Source organism: Macrosteles quadrilineatus, unplaced genomic scaffold (assembly GCF_028750875.1).
Source record: "Macrosteles quadrilineatus isolate MER2022 unplaced genomic scaffold, UCM_ALF_1.0 Scaffold_7__1_contigs__length_78375512, whole genome shotgun sequence".
Classification (NCBI taxonomy): Eukaryota; Metazoa; Arthropoda; class Insecta; order Hemiptera; family Cicadellidae; genus Macrosteles; species Macrosteles quadrilineatus.
This window is the reverse complement of record NW_026542600.1, coordinates 63,242,861-63,262,579: the sequence shown is the minus strand read 5'-3', so window position 1 is coordinate 63,262,579 and position 19,719 is coordinate 63,242,861. Positions and strand designations below refer to the sequence as shown.

The window sequence follows — 19,719 nt, the reverse complement described above, 5'->3', positions numbered from 1 at the left end:
CCAGTATGTTATTTATCTGGTTCAATTGATTGATAGTGAGTACTATAAAATATTAATAGTCCATCATAAAATAGTCATCGGATTTGCATTGCATCTCACTTCAGTACATGAATAATGTTATAGTAATTACAACCTCGACATAATAAAATGTTATACTGTACTTGGAAATCCAATAATTTCTAGACTAATTAGTTATGTTACTACGTAGGAATACATTTGGTTAAAACTAGAACAATTCATTTGTCGAAAATCAAAGCTTGAGAATAAGAGAATATGTTTTGTCATATGAAACAATAGCTATTACATACTCCCTTATAAGATCTCTCATCCTTATGTAACAGCTGATCAAGTTTTATTGTTAGTTCTGTGCGGTGCACTCTAGACTATGTGTTTTGTGCTATTTCAGTCATTTAAAACCTCTTTAAACCAAATAAAACGATCTAATCATAACAAATAACTCGTTCCCTAGTCATATAACCAAACAGTAAAGCACAAATAACCAAATAACAGAAACGACATTTCGTCACTACCGATCAGTGTCACCGGACATGAACTAGACACGAAAAACGAGCTTCAAAATTTACAGTGAGAAGAGAAGTCTACTTCTAATATGAATTCCGGTGTATAGGTAGGGAATTTAAGCAACAGCATATATTTAGAACGAAAGCAAAGATTTAGTTTCGCGATTTATTTAAATTGAATTTGTTGATCTTAAATTATTGATTCAAATTTGGTTGCTTAACAATAATTTCCATGTATAACAGACATCATATTGGAGTTAATCTCATTAAATCTGAATGAGCTTTCTCCATTTACGCCAGAGACGCTATCGTAGCTGGACACAGTAGCAAGTACCAATAAAGGTTGAAAATCCTACATAAAACTTACGAAAAAATGATTTTACGCCACACTACATTATTTTGACAAACTTCCCACGCAAGGATTTAATCCAGAAAACAGATGTTTGCCGCCAGCTTATTCAAATGCGGTTTCATTGCGTACTACTGTACTGCAATGAGTTTTGCCGGACACCAATCAGCTGATTATACTGTATTTAGATGGCAGTAAGTGGTTATAAACAAAAACATAACCTCTCTTAGAGGTTATGACTAGTGATTTTTAGACTTTTAGTTGGTGGAAATATATAAGGATTTCTACGGATTTAGTAGTATGGCGTAAACTATCGTACGTAACTTGTCCAAAATGTGTGTACCGGACTCGTATGGTAATCCCGTACTCGACTTCGTCTCGCAAGGGAACGACCACACTCGTCCGGTAAACACTTATTTTCAGGACTAGTAACGTAATATAATATTACGACACACTATACTATTTTGACGAACTTCCCACGCAAGGATAAAAGAGCTGTTTGCCGCCAGCTTAATCAAATGGGGTTTCATTGCGTACTACTGTACTGTAATGAGTTTTACCGGACACCAATCAGCTGATTATACTGTATTTAGGTGGCAATGAATGGTTATAAAAAAAAAAAACATAACCTCTCCGGAGAGGTTATGACTAGTGATTTTTAGTCCTTTAGTGGTGGAAATATACAGGGTGACCGTTAAGTCTTAGGACGACTTAATAACTTTTAAACGACAAACGATATCACAACCACATTTGGTATACCGTTACTGGAAATTGCCTACTTTTCTGTGTACATGGTGGTCGGATATCACCTTTGGGGGACGGCCCGTTGGGGGTCAGAAGAAAATCTTTAAAGACAGCCTATGTTGAGTTGTACATAATTTTAAAGGTCTACTTCAACTGAAAACAATGCCGCAAACCGCACTTCAAAAGGTTGGTTCTGCGCAAAATGGCAGATGTTCAAAGATTTTCAAAATTAGTCAATTTCTTTAAACTTGTTTAAATCTTTAAACTACTGTAATTTTTTAACGGATGGTCCTTTTGAAGTACGGTTTGCGGCATTCTTCTTTGCTTAAAATTCCATTTAAAATGATTCCCATAACTTCAAATTCAGTGATCCAAATAACTCTTCAGGGCGACGGCCCACAAGGAGTCGGAAGTAAATCTTGAATGGAAGCATAGGTTGATATGCACATCAAATTAAAGGTTTTTATTAGTAGAATACAATGCCGAAAACCGAACTTCAAAAGGACCATCCGTTAAAAAATGACAGTTTTGTTGTTTAAAGATTTAAAAAAGTGTTTTAATTTAAAGAAATTGGCTAATTTTGTAAATCTTTGAACATCTGCCATTTTGCGCAGGATCAACCTTTTGAAGTGCGGTTTGCGGCATTGTTTTCAGTTGAAGTAGACCTTTAAAATGATGTACAACTCAACATAGGCTGTCATTAAAGATTTTCTTCTGACCCCCGATGAGCCGTCCCCCAAAGGTGATATCCGACCACCATGTACACAGAAAAGTAGCTTACAATTTCCAGTTAACGGTATACTAAATGTGGTTGTGATATCGTTTGTCGTTTAAAAGTTATAAAAACGTCCTAAGACTTAACGGTCACCCTGTATAAGGATTTGTACAGATTTATTAGTATGGCGTAAACTATCGTACGTAACTCGTCCAGAATATGTGTACCGGACTCGTATGGTAATCCCGTACTCGACTTCGTCTCGCACGGGAACGACCACACTCGTCCGGTAAACACTTATTTTTAGGACTAGTAACGTAATATACTATTACGCCACACTAGACTATTTTGACGAGCTTCCCACGCAAGGATTTAGTCCAGAAAACAGCTGTTTGCCGCCAGCTTAATTGAATAGGGTTTCATTGCGTACTACTGAACTGTAATGAGTTTTACCGGACACCTATCAGCTGATTATACTGTATTTGGGTGACAATGAGTAGTTATAAACAAAAACATAGCCTCTCTTACAGGTTATGACTTAGAGATTTTTATTCCTTTAGTTGGTGGTGATATATAAGGATTTGTACAGATTTAGTAGTATGGCGTAAACTATCGTACGTCACTCGTCCAAAATGTGTGTACCGGACTCGTATGGTAATCACGTACTCGACTTCGTCTCGCACGGGAACGACCACACTCGTCCGGCAAACACCTATTTTCAGGACTAGTAACGTAATATACTATTTCAGTATGGCACATTGCGTGTGTATATATATAGGTACTTACTATCTTCACAATCCTTATTTAGTTATATATAACACTACGGCCGTTTCGGAGATTGTAACGTCGGGTGTAGTCGTATACTAAACTGATATACTGTGGTATTTACATTTTCACGGAATTTCTTTATTTTCGTTGCGTCAATTGTTAATAAATAGTGCATATATAACATGAGACATGCCAGTCGTCCACCTACTCTTGCAGTGATAAGGCTCGGTCACCAGTTTTGTCCGTTGACGTGCTTTAATAGTTTTGTGTTGTATATGTACTGTTTATTAACAATTAACGCAATGAAAATATAAAAAAAATAGTGAAAAATGTAAATACAACAGTATTTTAGTTTAGTGTACGACTACACCCGACGATGGAGTAATGTCCATAACGGCCTTAGAGTTATAACCAAATAAGGATTGCGAAGACAGTAAGTACCTATATATTTATGAAAAACTACATTCTCTTCAATACAGACTTATAGATTATAAATTACTTCGTATAAATCATGGGATAAAATTATGTTCAATCCTTTCCATCGTAGTTAAGAGAATATTTACCAAACCATACCGACGTTATTATCGAAAATTAGGGGCTGGTGCTTTAGGGGAAACGGTACTCACCCGAAACTGTAAGCATTGCACTGCTCTCTCTCACACTCCTGCTCGCATTGGTTCACAGTTCGGGTGGTCAGTGTTCGGCTAACGTCTGTATTGTTGAGACGGCGGCCGATCGCCACTCTCTCGAAACACTCTGAAACACATATGCTACGATTGAAACTAGAACATATTTGGATTATTAGATAACTAGAAGACCCTCATTTATTTTATAAAGATAAGTGTTAAGACGTTTTAGCGAATTTCCCATATAAGGAATAAGCTATTACCGTAGTACTCATGGTAAGACCTGGACCCAGGTCTGATTTACATTTTCGTTTTGAGGTTCCTAGAGGCCAAAAACACCATCCGTTCAAATTCATATATATATATATGTGTCCGTTAGCACGGTAACTCGAGCAAACATAATCTGATTTTAATGAAATTTGGTATAAACGTGTAAACCTACATTTATTCGAACGAGTTCGCGAACCAGCATGATCGGACTATGGGAACGGGGGTTAATGGGGGGTTTCATGGGGGTACAAATTAGGTTTTCCCATTTTTGACCCCAAAAATATAACATTTAGCAACTTATTTCCAAACCATTTTGTAGAGCTAAAAAACCAAATAATTTAGTATATTGAAGCGTTATTATGCACCTAATGGTTACGGAGAATATTTAATTGAAAATTGCCATGTTATTCTTATGGAGAATAAGTAAACTGTTGTAGTTTGCTTGTTTATGAACATATTTTGATCAAATTTGTAAAATGCATTAATTTCTTACTAAACTAAAAACACTTTTACCTTTCCTGTTGCAGCAAACCTAAGTTAAACTAATTATATTTAAATTGCTTAGTTTACAGGTTTGCTGTGGTGGGCGTATTTATAATATTAATGGTATTTGTGTAAATTTGTATTTCGTTCGATCGACAATCTCTCGGAATTCTCGGAAATACAATCTACCACCACTCTCTCAAAACACTTTGAAACACAAATACTTGAAACTAAGGATATTATTGAGTTTTCGTCCGATCGCGACTCTTTCGAAACAAAGATATAAATAGAGTAAGACTTGTGTTTGTGTTCTGGGAACGTTCGATCACAATTCCCAACTCTTTCAAAACACACTGATGGATTCATTCACATACTGATGCATTTAACCATATAATTCTTTCTGTTTTGATGGTAAGAGGTCCTGTTATCGGTGTAGAGTTATCAGCAAGTCATGTGTTCTGGGATGAAAAAATATTTTGCTATGAAAATCTTTGGACTCTTGGGGAATAAATCTGGCACTTTTGAGGCAATAGTTTTTGTAAAAATCAAATCCGACAAAATCTAAATTCCCTTGGTTTGCATTTTTGCTGAGGCGAGGGTTTTCCCTCATAAGTATCCGAAGAGAGAAGTGTAGATGGTATGACAAAATTATTAACTTTGTGATTAAAATCGGTTTAGCATACAATGAATAACCCCGACATAGGGGTCCGCCTCCCTTACCGCGCCTGTTATATTACTTCGTCCCGGTTATTGTTTCTCGTATGTTATGACATTGTTGGAAAGAACTTAATATTCAGCGGGGTTTTAGAAAACACCATACTGGATCAGATGCTTGGGTTTTTTTTATCGTTAAGTTCGATAACAGAATATTTGTATATACTGTGTGTAAATTAATATTGAAACAAATCTGTATTTTTTAAACATAAATAGATAGAAATATTATGTTTGTGGCATTGATTGTTAACAAAGGATCCACAATTCTTGACAACAAACATATTTTTAACCCCCCTAATGTAGGGGGTAGGGGTAACTTATTATTTCCAAAAAGCAACCCCTATTGAGTGACCCTAATTTTGAAGGGTTTGTCAAGACATAAGCAATGGTGCAAACCTATGTCACCCCTAGCCAAAATGGCAGTTATTTAAAAATTTGATTGGATGAAAATGCACTCATTTCACTAATTAAACATTTAAATGCCTGACAAAGCCACTCTTATTGAGTGACCCCTCATTTCATAGCCCGTGTCACACTAATAACATTAATTGATATCAAATATTTTTTTCAAATTTTACAACATTATTTCATCCTTAAGATTTTTAAATACTTGCCATTTTGGCTAGGGGTGACATATCGAATTCAGATTTGCACCATTGCTCATGTCTTGACAAACCCTTCAAAATGAGGGGTCACACAATAGGGGTTGTTATTTTTTTATTTTTTTTATTAGTCACCCCCACCAACTACCCTGTTAAGGGAGTTAAACATATTTCTTATGTAAAAAATTGCGGATCCTTTGTTAAAAATCAATGCCACGAACAGAATATTTATATATATTTTGGTTTTAAAAAATACAGATTTGTTTCCATATTTGTGAAATTAGTGCTTTTCCACATAAATCAAATTTTGGAATACCTGCCATTTTGGCTAGGGGTGAGATATCCACCTCAGGTTGGTGTCATTGTGTTTCTTTTGACGAACCCTTCATTTAACAGGGGTTGCTATTTGAAAAAAATAAGTCACCACCTACCCTGCCTGCTAGGGGGGGTAGGAATATTTTTGATGTAAAAAATTGCGGATTCTTTGTTAAAAAGCAAAACAACGAATATTTATATCTATTTCGGTTTTAAAAATACAGATTTGTTTCAATACTTCATTTACACACTGTATATGATATTGTGGACAAGTTTGCGACAATTTTAACTATTAATTATTTCCCATTATTAAAGAATTTGTTTAAAATCAGGAGATGTATACGAATATCGTGGCATTTACTTATATCGCGCATCGGAGTTCAATTTTCTGTTAGGTAAAAAATGTCAGTGAAAATAATTTGTACAGATGTTCACTGGCATTATTACACTAAATTTTAAAGATTACTTTAGGAAGATTAACAACAGGTAAGCTAACTTCCAGTTTTCAACAGGAAGATAAACGTTTTCTATAGTTTACTGCTAAATGATATTGAATTCCATTCTTTTCTTGATGGGCGACGTTAATGGCAGTAGAAGGTCTTCAAACTCACGTTAGAATTCTCAAGCGTAATTCTTTCCGTATTTCGCTTTCGAGTGATATTTTAACCATCAACCATTTTTTTACATTTTTTAGTAGGAATCTTCATTTTAGAATATTTATACATCATCAATACAAAAATCTTTAATAATAGGCCTATAACGACATTTTGTTGAAACGTTTTTATTATTATTTGCACGAACAATGTTAACAACGATAGTACTTTTATTGCCTACTCCATACTGTCTTCTTATTCACATTTGTGTCTAATTTACATAAAACTTACAAATTTGATCATATTTTAGAATTCTGAGTTTTACAATTACAATAGCCTTGATTAAAAACATAGCAATTCCTTTGTCTTAAATTTATTCTCAGATGTTCTAATCATTAAACAAGAATAATTAGGATTTATAAAAGAGCTCGTAAGTTAAATTTATTGCTAATGTAAAATCGAATTTTGTAATTTACAAGTCCCAATACAACAATTTAGCTAATATCCTCAACTCATCTCAACTTGGTTGTGGATTAATTAGTTAGAGCTATCGCCACTTAGTTAAATAACAAGCAGAGAGATTCTCAAAACAACTTCCCTAGTTTGCTCATCTCTCACAACAAACTGTAGTGTATGTTATGACTGATCTTAATATCAGTTTATACTAAACACTATCTCTGTTGCAATCAATTATAAATAAGCAAACTGAATTACTTTTTATTGTGTCAATCAAATGTTTTGCTTTAACCCCAAAACCGAATAAAAAATATAAACAAAAAGGACAAGCAAAATACATTAAGGACACATCTAATACGGGAAAAAAGATTAGGATAACAGCAATTCGTAGAATAAAGACAACTTACATATAAAATGAATAAAGTACTGCACAAACGTTGTAGGGATAATTTTTACTATTTATTATAATGCTTTTAAATCTTAGGTTTGATTTTATTGCTAGCGTTTTTATCTCAACAAAAACACATCTTGTATGAATATCAGCTTTCCTAGATTTGACACAACTGAACTTATATCTCCTTAAAGTTGGTCTTATCGCTAAATTATTAGGAAGGAAATTTGGTTGCATTGTAACCAAGGGCATAAATATTTATCCTTGGTTACGTAAATATTAATACAATTCATGTTTGATAATAGTTTTAAGTTAAACATGACTTGCTACTCAAAGTTTTCTAAACTCTTGCATAAATAGTGACAAAAACACTAAAATAATAGCAATTTCCTCCAAAAGAATGGGTTTTCTCACCTCAAAAAGTGTACTCCTATTATCAAATTTATTTTCTTAAGGGTTGCATTACGAAACCCTATTAATTTAATATTGACTTTTCTTAATTACTAATATTTCATCGATTATTTCATTAATATCCCTTCATCATGTTTAATATTCTGATTAATAGTAAAACTATGCAATTATGTAAAATGGATTTGTCACTAAAGCACTTATTACATAGGTTTTACTTTATTAAAATATGTTAAAATTAGGATATAAGTTATTTTAATGTAATTAGTGGGCCAATACATTCGAATATGTTTCTTCCTTAATCGTTTAAAGGGTCTGTATATTGTGCAGATTTGTATACGAGTGTTTTTAAATCATGCCACATCTATTTGAGCAAACACTTCAGCAACGTTTACACCGAAGTTTGCAGAAATTTCTTTTTAAATTTATAGGACATTTATTACTAGCGAAAAGCATTATTATATTTCATCCCTAGGGCCTAAAATGACCCGAGTTCATTGAGAACAATCAATTCGTGGTTATATTTATTTTATCGCAAGTTAGATTAATGAGCTTGCTCCGCTCAATATTGCAAACAGAAAAGTGTGTTGTACTCAAAGTAAAAAATTATATGATTTGCTAATATAATATATCAAATTGAAACTTATAGTGTATTGGGAAAATCTATGAAGTTGTGACAAACTGATTTTGCTAACAAAATTATTAATTGTTGCACATTATTAATCTATAACTTAATGTGTTTAATTTGTACGCATATTATTCTGGACATATTTACGAGAAGATTTCCTATTTGTCGTACGGTATCAAGCTAGTTAGTGTTAACGGTTTAATATATTTAATAAATATTTACAACAGAAATTAACAACACAGTAACGATTTATTATTACCTCGTAGAACCATTCAACTTGAATAAACATGACATTAATGTTCTATATTAATTATGTACGCTTTATGTATTAACAATATTACTATAAACCTAAAGTTCATCAAGAATAATATACTATAACTGTACAGAATTTTTTATAATACGTTTCGTGAGTTTTTTGGGGATTACATTTATCACATGGTAAAATACTCAGAAACTGTATATAGTCATTATGTTATCAGTTATCAGTAGTAAATTAAATATAAGTACCCCCGCCGCAGAAAAAATGCAGACTGAGTGAATTTCCTTTATCCTGATTTGATTTTCACTAAAAATATCAAATTGATTCCATTTTTTTATAACGTTAAGTTCAATTATTAATTTGGTTTGCTTCTACAATGAAGGTAATACAGTGTGTTTTTATAAAAATGTAAATAGATTAGTACAAAATAAACAAATGTGTCAAATTTAAACTAAATAAAGCCATAAATAAGCAAACTACAATAGTTAGCTCATTCTCCATATGAATAATATGAAAATTTGTTGTTTACAATTTTAGAAATTTTTCCACTAACCAGAACCATTTAGAATACAACAACACTTCAGTATAGTAAATAATTTGTTATTTTTTTAGCTATACAAAATAGTTTTGGATTAAATAGCAAAGTGTTATGTCTGAGGGTTAAATATGGGAAAACCCCATATTTTTACCCCTTAAACCCCTCATAAAACCCGGTTCCCCTAGTCTGATCATTTGGGTGTGCGTTTTCGTTGGAATAAATGTAGGTTACTCGTTTGTACCAGATTTAATCAAAATCGGTCCAATTTTACTCGAGCTGCACTAACGGACACACACAAATATATTTACATATATTTGAAAGGATCGTGTTCTTGGCCTCTGTGGACCTAAAAAAAGTAAATTGGTTCCGGGGCTAGATCCACCACCACGAGGTCTTATTCACTAAGTGGGAAATTCGAAATTCACTAATAGGCAGAACCCTTTGGCTCTTAAAAAAATTTGTAATAGATAAATATAAACCATATGTTAGTAGTATACCCACCCCCAGTACCCCCCCTGCCCTGGCAGTACTCAATCGACTATGTACACAATGATGATAAGTACGATTATCTTACTTATTATATCACTATTGGAAAATCATTGATTTATTTTACAAATGTACCCTTAAAATGTACCCTTGTAGTTTACATATATTTGAAAGGATCGTGTTCTTGGCCTCTGTGGACCTAAAAAAAGTAAATTGGTTCCGGGGCTAGATCCACCACCACGAGGTCTTATTCCCTAAGTGGGAAATTCGAAATTCACTAATAGGCAGAACCCTTTGGCTCTTAAAAAAATTTGTAATAGATAAATATAAACCATATGTTAGTAGTATACCCACCCCCAGTACCCCCCCTGCCCTGGCAGTACTCAATCGACTATGTACACAATGATGATAAGTACGATTATCTTACTTATTATACCACTATTGGAAAATCATTGATTTATTTTACAAATGTACTCTTACAATCAATTTAATCAATTTAGTTCAGTTCAAAATACTGTAGACCTAATATGCAGCCTGGATCTTACCTCTATGTTTCTAGTACTATTGGGGGTAGCCATGGTGACCCTGATCAGAATACGAAAAATAGGTATGGATCATCTCTAGAGTTTCCATGATCATACAGTCCAACTTTAATATTGATATCAAAACTGATGTTGGCACGAAGCTTAACTGGATGGTTGAATTGGGACTGGACTATTGACAGGAATAGAGTATAGGAGTGCTTCTCCTACACACAGATGTTTTCAACATTTGGTCCACTCACAGATTTAAATGCCATAGAATAGTATGTTTACTTTAACATTAGTAGAGGATACAAGATGAAGATTTTACCCATTTCGTCAGATATCCAGGCTACTATCAGGTAACAAAGTTGCAAGAAAAAGAGAGGTTACTCCTTTCATGTGGCTTGGACCACTTTAGGGATTATAAGACGCCTGCCTCAAGGTAAACTCAATGAGGTTGAGGAAATGAAAAGATGGTTGGTCATTCTGGAATATAGGTGGACTAAGGAGCTTCTTTTGATAAAGCTCAACACGAATAATCTAAGTACTGTGGTGAGGCTTTCGGCCGTTGGAATAACAGTTAACCTAGGTCTTGCAGAAGAAGGTGACCAAAGAATCTTCCTAGGATCGACAGGAGACATTGATTCATCCTCTGGCAGGATGTGATATCCTCGACAGAGTCACCCGCTTTGGTATGTTCTAATTAGGGATTGGGCCATATAGAACCTCATTAGCAAATCAATTTCACCAAGACACTTTAGGAACAACTGGAATTAAGAACTTTTGGGACAATACATATTGTACGCGTATGTAGTAATGCATGTCTTTCCCTGCAGTATATCATTATCAGTCAACATTTTAGTTCAATTCAACGTTCAAATAAAAACAACATAATAAATTTCCTAAAGACACTTATTAAAATAATCTACAGCACATTAACTTTTCTTTTAGTTACATATAAACTATCGAGAAAGATTTTTTAATAATGTAAGATTTCATAAAAAAACTGTTGCATAAGACAAAATACTCCCCCCCGCAGCAAACCTGCAGACTAAGCGAATATCAACTTGTCTGATTACAATTTTACCAAAATATTTCCTTCAATAAGACATGTTTATTCCCAATTTAAATAACATTATATTTAACGAGTTCTTAGGTTTGCTGCTACGGGGAAGGTAAAAAGTGTTTTTTGACCATACGTCAATAGTATAGCATGAAATAAATAAATTTGCCAAATTTTATCAACATATATCCATAAACAAGTAAACTACAACAGTTTTCATTTCGTCCGTAAGAATAACATGGGAATTTTATATTAAGATTTTTTTTCTCCGTAACCGTTAGGTATACAACAGCGCTCCAATATACTAAATTATTTATTTTTTTTTAACTCTACAAAATGGTTTAGAAAGAAATTGCAATTTTTTTTTCTTTTTAGGGTCAAAAATGAGAAAGACGAATTTTTACCCCATGAAACCCCCCATAAACCCCTGTTCTCATGGTCCGATTGTGCTGGTTCGCGAACTCGTTTGAATAAACGTAGGTTTACACGTTTGTACCATATTTCATCAAAATCGGATCGTTTTTGCTCGAGTTATCGTGCTAACGGACATATACATATATATGAATTTGAACGGATGGTGTTTTTAGCCTCTGGGGACCTCAGAACGAAAAAGTAAATCGGTCCCGGGTCTAGGTCTTACAATGAGACCTACGGTGATAGCTTATTCCCTATATGGGAAATTCGCTTAAAATATACATTATTTGTAAAATGCCCGTTTCTGTTATGGTTGCTAATAGCCTGCGAGTGCTCAAAATTTTAAGAGAATATTAAACATAATATATAATAATACTGTTAGTTATTTATAGTGAATTATGTGTAAAAATTCAGTGTAAATTTACTTTTGTTTTTATTTGATTTATATGTTGATATTTCTTTACTTATAATAAATAGAGAGTTAGACCAATGTGCCTGTTCAAATGTTTTCACAATAATACTGTAATTCGAAAACCCATGTTCTATAGCCTACTATTTACATTTAAGCTACCTTTTTAAATTATTGCTAAATTATAAATGTTATTGATGAACTATAATTAGTCATCGTAATTGATTAAATTGTTTTGTTCATTAGTTAATAGTGCACTAATCAACTATAACTTGCGTTTTAAAAGGCATTGATGCTAAAAGTCGTGGGGTCAAATAGAGCTGAAATTTGAGGTAATTAAATTTCTCTGAAAGAGATAATAAATTGGTTATGTTTTAGCTTCACACATTTGCGTCGTGCAATTAGCCCTTGCCAATTAGTGAGACTTCAATTGATGAATTTTGCGGTCCACGTGTTGGAGTTATATGTGGTTATTTTAGGTATTCATCATATAGTATCCAAATAGAATAACTTAATCCTAATGTCATCTTTAAGAGTTTATTTTTATATCTAGCTTAAACGCTCCAAAATAATATAAATTGACGTCAGTAAACACATTATACTTTTTTTATTTTGCATTATGTAGTGAACATATTGTTATGATGATTGTATTGCTAATATCACTGAAATTTAGTATCAAAGAAGCCATACCAATCAACAGGTTCTTAAAACATGTGAAATCAATAGTAAAGAATTATTGATTACAGACGTATAATTTTATAGTGTAAAAATACTCCAGGAACGGTAATGAATTTACAATTATTTTCATATATAATGATTGCTATCAGGGTATTGAAACTAGTTAACAATAATTTTAAACTGAAGATTAAATATATTTTTTTTTCAATTATTGACGTTGTCATATTTACGTTATATCCGGTTTAGAAAGTTAGACTTTAAAAAGTTATCGATTGCATAAAACCACAAAATAGCTTATTGCAAACAAATTATGTATTTATACAAAATCCAATAAAGATACGTTTCTTGATAAATTCTCTTTTGAATTGGTTAAAAATAAAAGTTCATCTTTACCGCGAATAATGATGAAACGTTTACAGATCATTTTGAAGCAATTAAGTAAAACCACTTTGCTAAAGTTCAAAACATACGTGAATTTAAATTGGAATAAGGAATATAGAGTTATAAATTAAATTTAATAAAATGAAATTAAATGAAATTAAATGCTTTATTGTCGTTAAAACTAAGTACAAAGTTCATGACAATCGTAAAAAAAAAAATCAAGATGACCACTAAAATAACTAAAACTAACACTCTAAACCAAAGTACTCTTCATGTTTATACAGGCAAGCCTGGGTTAGAGTAGTTTTTAAAAAAATGTTTGAATTTTGAAACACACAGGTTTTTGATGGCTGCAGGCAAGAAATTGTACATTTTAACACCTTGGTACTCGAAACTATTTTGAGTGGCTGTATGCCTTAGTGTAGACAGATTATCTTTTGATCTAGTACAATAGTTGTGAACATCAGATATCTTTTCAAAGTCAGAAATGTTTTCTTTTACATACAACAAACTTGCCAAAACATACAAGGATGGAAATGTGAGAATGTTAAGACCCACGAAAAGGGGCTTACAATGTGTTCTTCTATTCACACTACAAATTAACCTCACCGCCTTCTTTTGTAAAGTAAAAAGCAACCTGTTAGCATAAAAACTGTTGGCCCATAGTGAGGTACCATAGGACAAATAGCTATGAATGTGGCCATAATATATACAAATAAGGACATCATCTGAAACAGTGGACCTAAGTGCTCTTATCATAAATATGCCTTTTACAATTTTAGATGCTACAAAATCTACATGTGAAAACCACTTCAAGTTTGACTGCAAATGAAAACCCAAAAACTTCAGAGTGTTTACATCATTACCGTTACTGCTAAGACTAATAGTCAGCAGTTGTCCATTTTTGTAAAGCACACATTTATGAAAATAAAACATCCCATAAAAGTACATAAACTTTCAAATCTTTATTATTTCATTTAAATTGATAGACATCGATAACAGATTTCATGGTATGTAAATAAACGCCTTATTTGTAGAAGATTTATAGAAGGTTTTTTTTCAGCTGATGGGATTATGGTGAATACTCACATGGTGCCAACTTTTGAATGTTGTCCACTGTTGCCCCTATTGCAACACAAATTTCCGTCTGATCTATTAGTCCAAATTAGTAATCTCTCAATCATAGCTTAAGCAAGCTAGTTAGGCCTGCAATATAAATACGCAAACTACAATGGCATACTTTTTCTCCCAAAGAATATAGAACATAGGGTGAAATGTAAAAGAATACAGTAACAAAAACTGAATGTGCAACTTTAGGGAATTGTTTTTGAATATAACCTTTAATTGTATAACAACGCTTCAACATACAAAATTATTAGTTTTTTAAGCTCTAGAGACTACACAAAGGCCATAATTAAAATTATTGTAAGGGTAAGCATTTGAAAAATCCAAATTTTGAAACATTGTTTAACAACTTCATTACACCCCGTGTCCATGTACATGTATCCCTTATTGCTGGTTTGTGAACTTATTATAAAGTTTATCCTACCCTGTGTGACAGGAACACGGATGAAATGCATGCTATGTCATTTTAGCGAATTTCCCTATAGGGAAGTAGCTATTACCGTAAATCTCACGGTAAGACCTAGGCCCAAAACCGATTTACTTTTTCATTTTGATGTCCCCATTCGTTCAAATTTTATATATGTATGTTGTGTGTCCATCCGCACGATAACTTGAGTAATTTTTGTCGGATTTTTATAAAATTTGGTTTGAAGGTGTAAGGCGGGATAAACTTGAATGAGTTCGTGAACCAGCATGATCGGACCATGGGAACGGGGCTTAACGGGGGGTTTTATGGGGTAAAATGGGGTTTTCTCATTTTTTACCCTTAAAACACAACATTTACAAATTTTAAAGAGCTTAAAAACAAATAATTTAGTATACCAAAGTGTTTTTGTACGGTGATTGGTTACGGAGAAAATTAAAAAAATTGTTAACTAAAAATTCCCATGTTATTCTTATGGAAAATATTATAATATGTTGTAGTTGGCTTGTTTATGGATATATTTTTATCAAACTTGGCGGATTTATTTATTTCATACCAAGCTATTGTTATTTTAATAAAAAAACACACGTTATTAGTTTCCCTGTAGCAGCTAACCTAGGTACTCGTTTCATATAAATGTGAATTTAATAGATTAATTGAAAATCAATCCAGGCAAATGGAAATTCGCTTAGTCGGCAGGTTTGCTGCAGCGGGGTTATTCTCATATGTTACAAACTTTGTAAATAAAAATCAATTTCGTGGATCCCAAAACAGGAACTTACTGTTAATGTCATTTCACCGAAACACGTAACACCATAATAGTGGCCATCGAAACTGATGACCGATATTATTAATCCATACAACTTCTGAATATCTCCGCTATAGCTGATTGACATCGAAGCGTTCTCAATTTTATGAACAATATATAAACTGTCGCTTTATTTGAAATACTCCTGGACATCACTCCGACGGTAACACGTGTAACCTTCAACTTTTTTGTTAAATTTGATCGAAACTAACGCGTGTTTAGCGTGTATATTCTGACTCTGAAACCCACCTTTATCAAAATTACTGTTTGTCATTTTGGTAACATATCTCAAGATATTTTAAAAACACCATACATAATTTTTGAATGCAAAGAGTGTGTGTTTGATGCATGGAAAACTACAAACATCATAACAGAAATAGTCCGAATCAGACAAGTCCAAAATGTTGACCAAGGTGAGGATCCACAGTCCAAACATTGCGAGTGGTTAATGAGTTGCCGTGGACCGTTAGCCTAGGTCAAGCCCGGTTGATGATCCAATGGAACTGTACGATGAGAACTAAGTTGCAATTAACTGATAATGACGTCTGTGCTCTGTAGGCATACATCGCTAACTTCCGTGGAGAGCGGGTCTCTCCTGTTTCAAGGCGTCGCGTCGTAGCTGCACTGTTTAAAAAACAGACACAAACAACAACTTAACGTTTAAGCTACTGTTTTAGTTAGTAGTCTGATTTTTTTTTATTGTTATTTTAAATAAGATAGTAAATTTTTGTACAGGATTGAACCAGTAAAATGGCAACAAATAGAAGACTAAACAATACATACAGGAAATATCAATTATGACATCGTTCATATAAGGAGTGTTCTTTTATATACAGGGTTAAGCAAATTTTCAACATATTCCATCAGGAAAACTGAACTCTTCATATACAGGGTTAGTAAAAAGTGCGGACACCCCCTGTTATTTTTTTAACGGCCCATACTAGAAAAACTTAACTCGGCACACCATTATGGTATGTTATGAAGTACTTTTTTGGCATAACCGCCACTTGGCGTTCATCCCCAAAATGGGGGATTTTGGGGGAAACTAAAAAAATTCAAATACAAAGACCCATCGAGTGACCCCTCATTTTGAAGGTCCTGGTAAAAGAAAACCAACAACGCAAACTAGAGGTCTCTATCTCAGTTCAGTAAAAAATGGCAGCCAATTGAAATTCTCATAAGTTCCCAAACCCAAAATGGGGGATTTTGGGGGAAACTCAAAAATTTTAAAAGATAAGCCCCATCAAATGACCCCTCATTTTTAAGGTCATAATAAAAGAAAAGTAACAACGCAAACTATAGGTCTCTATCTTAACACAGTAAAATATGGCCGCTAATTGAATATAAAATTGCAAGTTATTTCCAATTTCTAAAGATTTCAATCAGCTTCCATTTTTTATTGGATTGAGATAGAAACCTCTAGTTTGCGTTGTTAGTTTTCGTTTACCAGAACCTTCAAAATGAGGGGTCACTCGATGGGGCTTATCTTTTAAAACTTTTGAGTTTCCCCCAAAATCCCCCATTTTGGGTTTGGTAAGCAAGTGGCTATTAGGCTTAAAAAGTACTTCATAACATGCCAAAAAGGTGTGTAGAGTTTAGTTTTCCTAGTGTGAGCCGCTACAAAATTTACAGCAGGTCTCCAGACTTGGAAAGCTGTAAGTTAAATTGAACTTCTGAGAATTTCAATTGGCTGCCATTTTTTACTGGATTGAGATAAAGACCTCTAGTTTGCGTTGTTGGTTTTCTTTTACCAGGACCTTCAAAATGAGGGGTCACTCGATGGGTCTTTGTATTTGAAATGTTTGAGTTTACCCAAAAATCCCCCATTTTGGGGATGTGCACCAAGTGATGGTTATGCCCAAAAAGTACTTTATAACATGTCATAAAGGTGTGCCGAGTTTAGTTTTTCTATTATGGGCCGTTAAAAAAATAGCAGGGGGTCTCCACACTTTTTACTAACCCTGTGTATGGCCTAAGTGTGTACTTTTTCAGTATGACAATTTTCAACACATATCAAGTAACGCCTCATTTTTAATGCCTTTACAAAGAATATCAGCGAAAACCGTAAATCTCGACATGTACGACATGGGGTCATTAAAAATACAAAAAAGTAGGTTCACACGGATTCTCTTAGGCTAAATACCCTCGTTCCGGAACACAAGAAAGTTGGTAGAACCTTGTTTAGAGTTGAAAGACAGTTTTGACGAGGCTAAATGATCATTATCTCAAAGTGTTGATGGCATGTTCATTAACTAGAAGCTTGTTCAACACAAATCTCTCAACTTCCTTACTATTAATAGCTCCAACCCATTATATATAATTCAATCAATGCATATTGCAAATAAATAGAGCTCTTGATCTATTCAATTTGTTTTAATCACGACTTTAAACCTGATATGTTCTTTTAAATTCAATTTTTTAGTGTCTGAAATTTGTTGTCATTCATATCACTTTGGGAATTAGTTTATTATATATGAAGGGTCCACGGGAAAGGGGGCAAAGTCCATAAAACCAATTTTTTTCAGGAAACATAGTTTATTATAAGCGCGTTGTTTTTTGCACGCTTGTATTGACTCCTTCTTCCACCAGAACTGCAGTGACTTGGCCCCTTCTTCCCCAGCACCATGAATCTTTATTCTTACATTTCAATGTCAATGAGCCTCTTTTTCCCCAGAACAAATATACTGCCATATTTAGCAACAGAAGAAGAATATTTTTGCATTTCAAACTCAATTTGAAAAAAAAATTGGACTTAGCCCCTTTTTCCCCTGGACCCTTCATATGTTATATCTAATCGTATTTCAAGTAGAACATAAAATCAAGTAATAGTAAGATGACTGGCTAACCTTTCCTTGCTATAATTATAGGTTAAATTATTTCTTGATTAGCATTGTACGTGTTATTGAATTTACGGAAAGTAATTATAGGTTTACATAGTTAGACAGTTTTTAACCTTGGTAGATATGTAATATATACATATGCGTGTCTACATCAACCAATAATTTAAAATCTTGTTAACTCTATGTTCTATAACCAGTTCCCATTTCATTCTATTTTAAACGCAAGTTGAATACATTTAAATATTTTCCTTCTAATTGATAATTAAAATCAAATACATCTGAATTCTGTCTGAGTTTTCTTCATGATTTTAACAATTGTTTAATATTTAATCCCTAAGCATATTTTATACAATTAATGTCATTTAAAATATGTCACTTGACTGCCACTATTGTGCACGCAATTAAAAAAGTAGATATTAATGAATACCAATGGTTTTGCAGATTTTTTAACATTCATTCAAGAAGGAACACGATGCATTAATTATATGGTTATATGGTTTGTATTACCGTTTGTTATCTACCTGTTGAATGACATTTGTTTTGCAATTGATCAAACTCTGAGGTTTTTATCCATCAAAACACATTTCCATGCGTGTAGTTCATTCGTAAACATGAATTGTGTGAGACCTATTGCTTTAAACATGTGTTCAAAAAGTGCACGACGTTGAATAGTAGAAAACCTATTTTCTTTTGTGAAGTGTTTATTTCATTATAAATATCAGGTGTCTGGTCATAAGTGTTTAAAATGGTGTGTCATTAAATCTCAGCTCAAACACTTAGTGTTGAACACAAATTATGATAGGTGTTACGAATGTTATATTACTTTGTTAAAATAACATTACAGTATTAGTTTATTCAAATTTCATTTTATAAATTCTCACTAAATTTACAATAGCCATACTACAAAAACATTGGGTTGTATTAGATTCTACTTAAGTGTTATCGTAAAAGTTACAACTGTTAACTAGGACGAAAATATAGTTTACATTATGTGCTTTATTTATTAGCAGCAGAGTTCCACTGAAGGTATACAATGTTATCAAGAAAGCTCCTATTAAATAAGCTTTAAAATGCTGTATAACGACATTTAACAATAGTCGGATTCAACAATGAAGGTTCCGTATGATTGTGAAATGTATCATCATTCTAAATATGGGAAAATCGCTAAAACAGGTATTTAGAAGAAT

General features: G+C 33.1%; 1 protein-coding gene across 1 annotated transcript in view; it reads right to left on the bottom strand.

Annotated features, from left to right (window-relative positions):
* Window positions 1-19,719, bottom strand: part of LOC128999047 (uncharacterized) — a 120,965-nt gene that overhangs the window by 85,791 nt on the left and 15,455 nt on the right. The window contains exon 5 of the mRNA XM_054425404.1: window positions 3,724-3,853. Within this exon, the coding sequence (XP_054281379.1) occupies window positions 3,724-3,853 (130 nt within the window). The remainder of the gene's footprint in view (window positions 1-3,723; window positions 3,854-19,719) is intronic.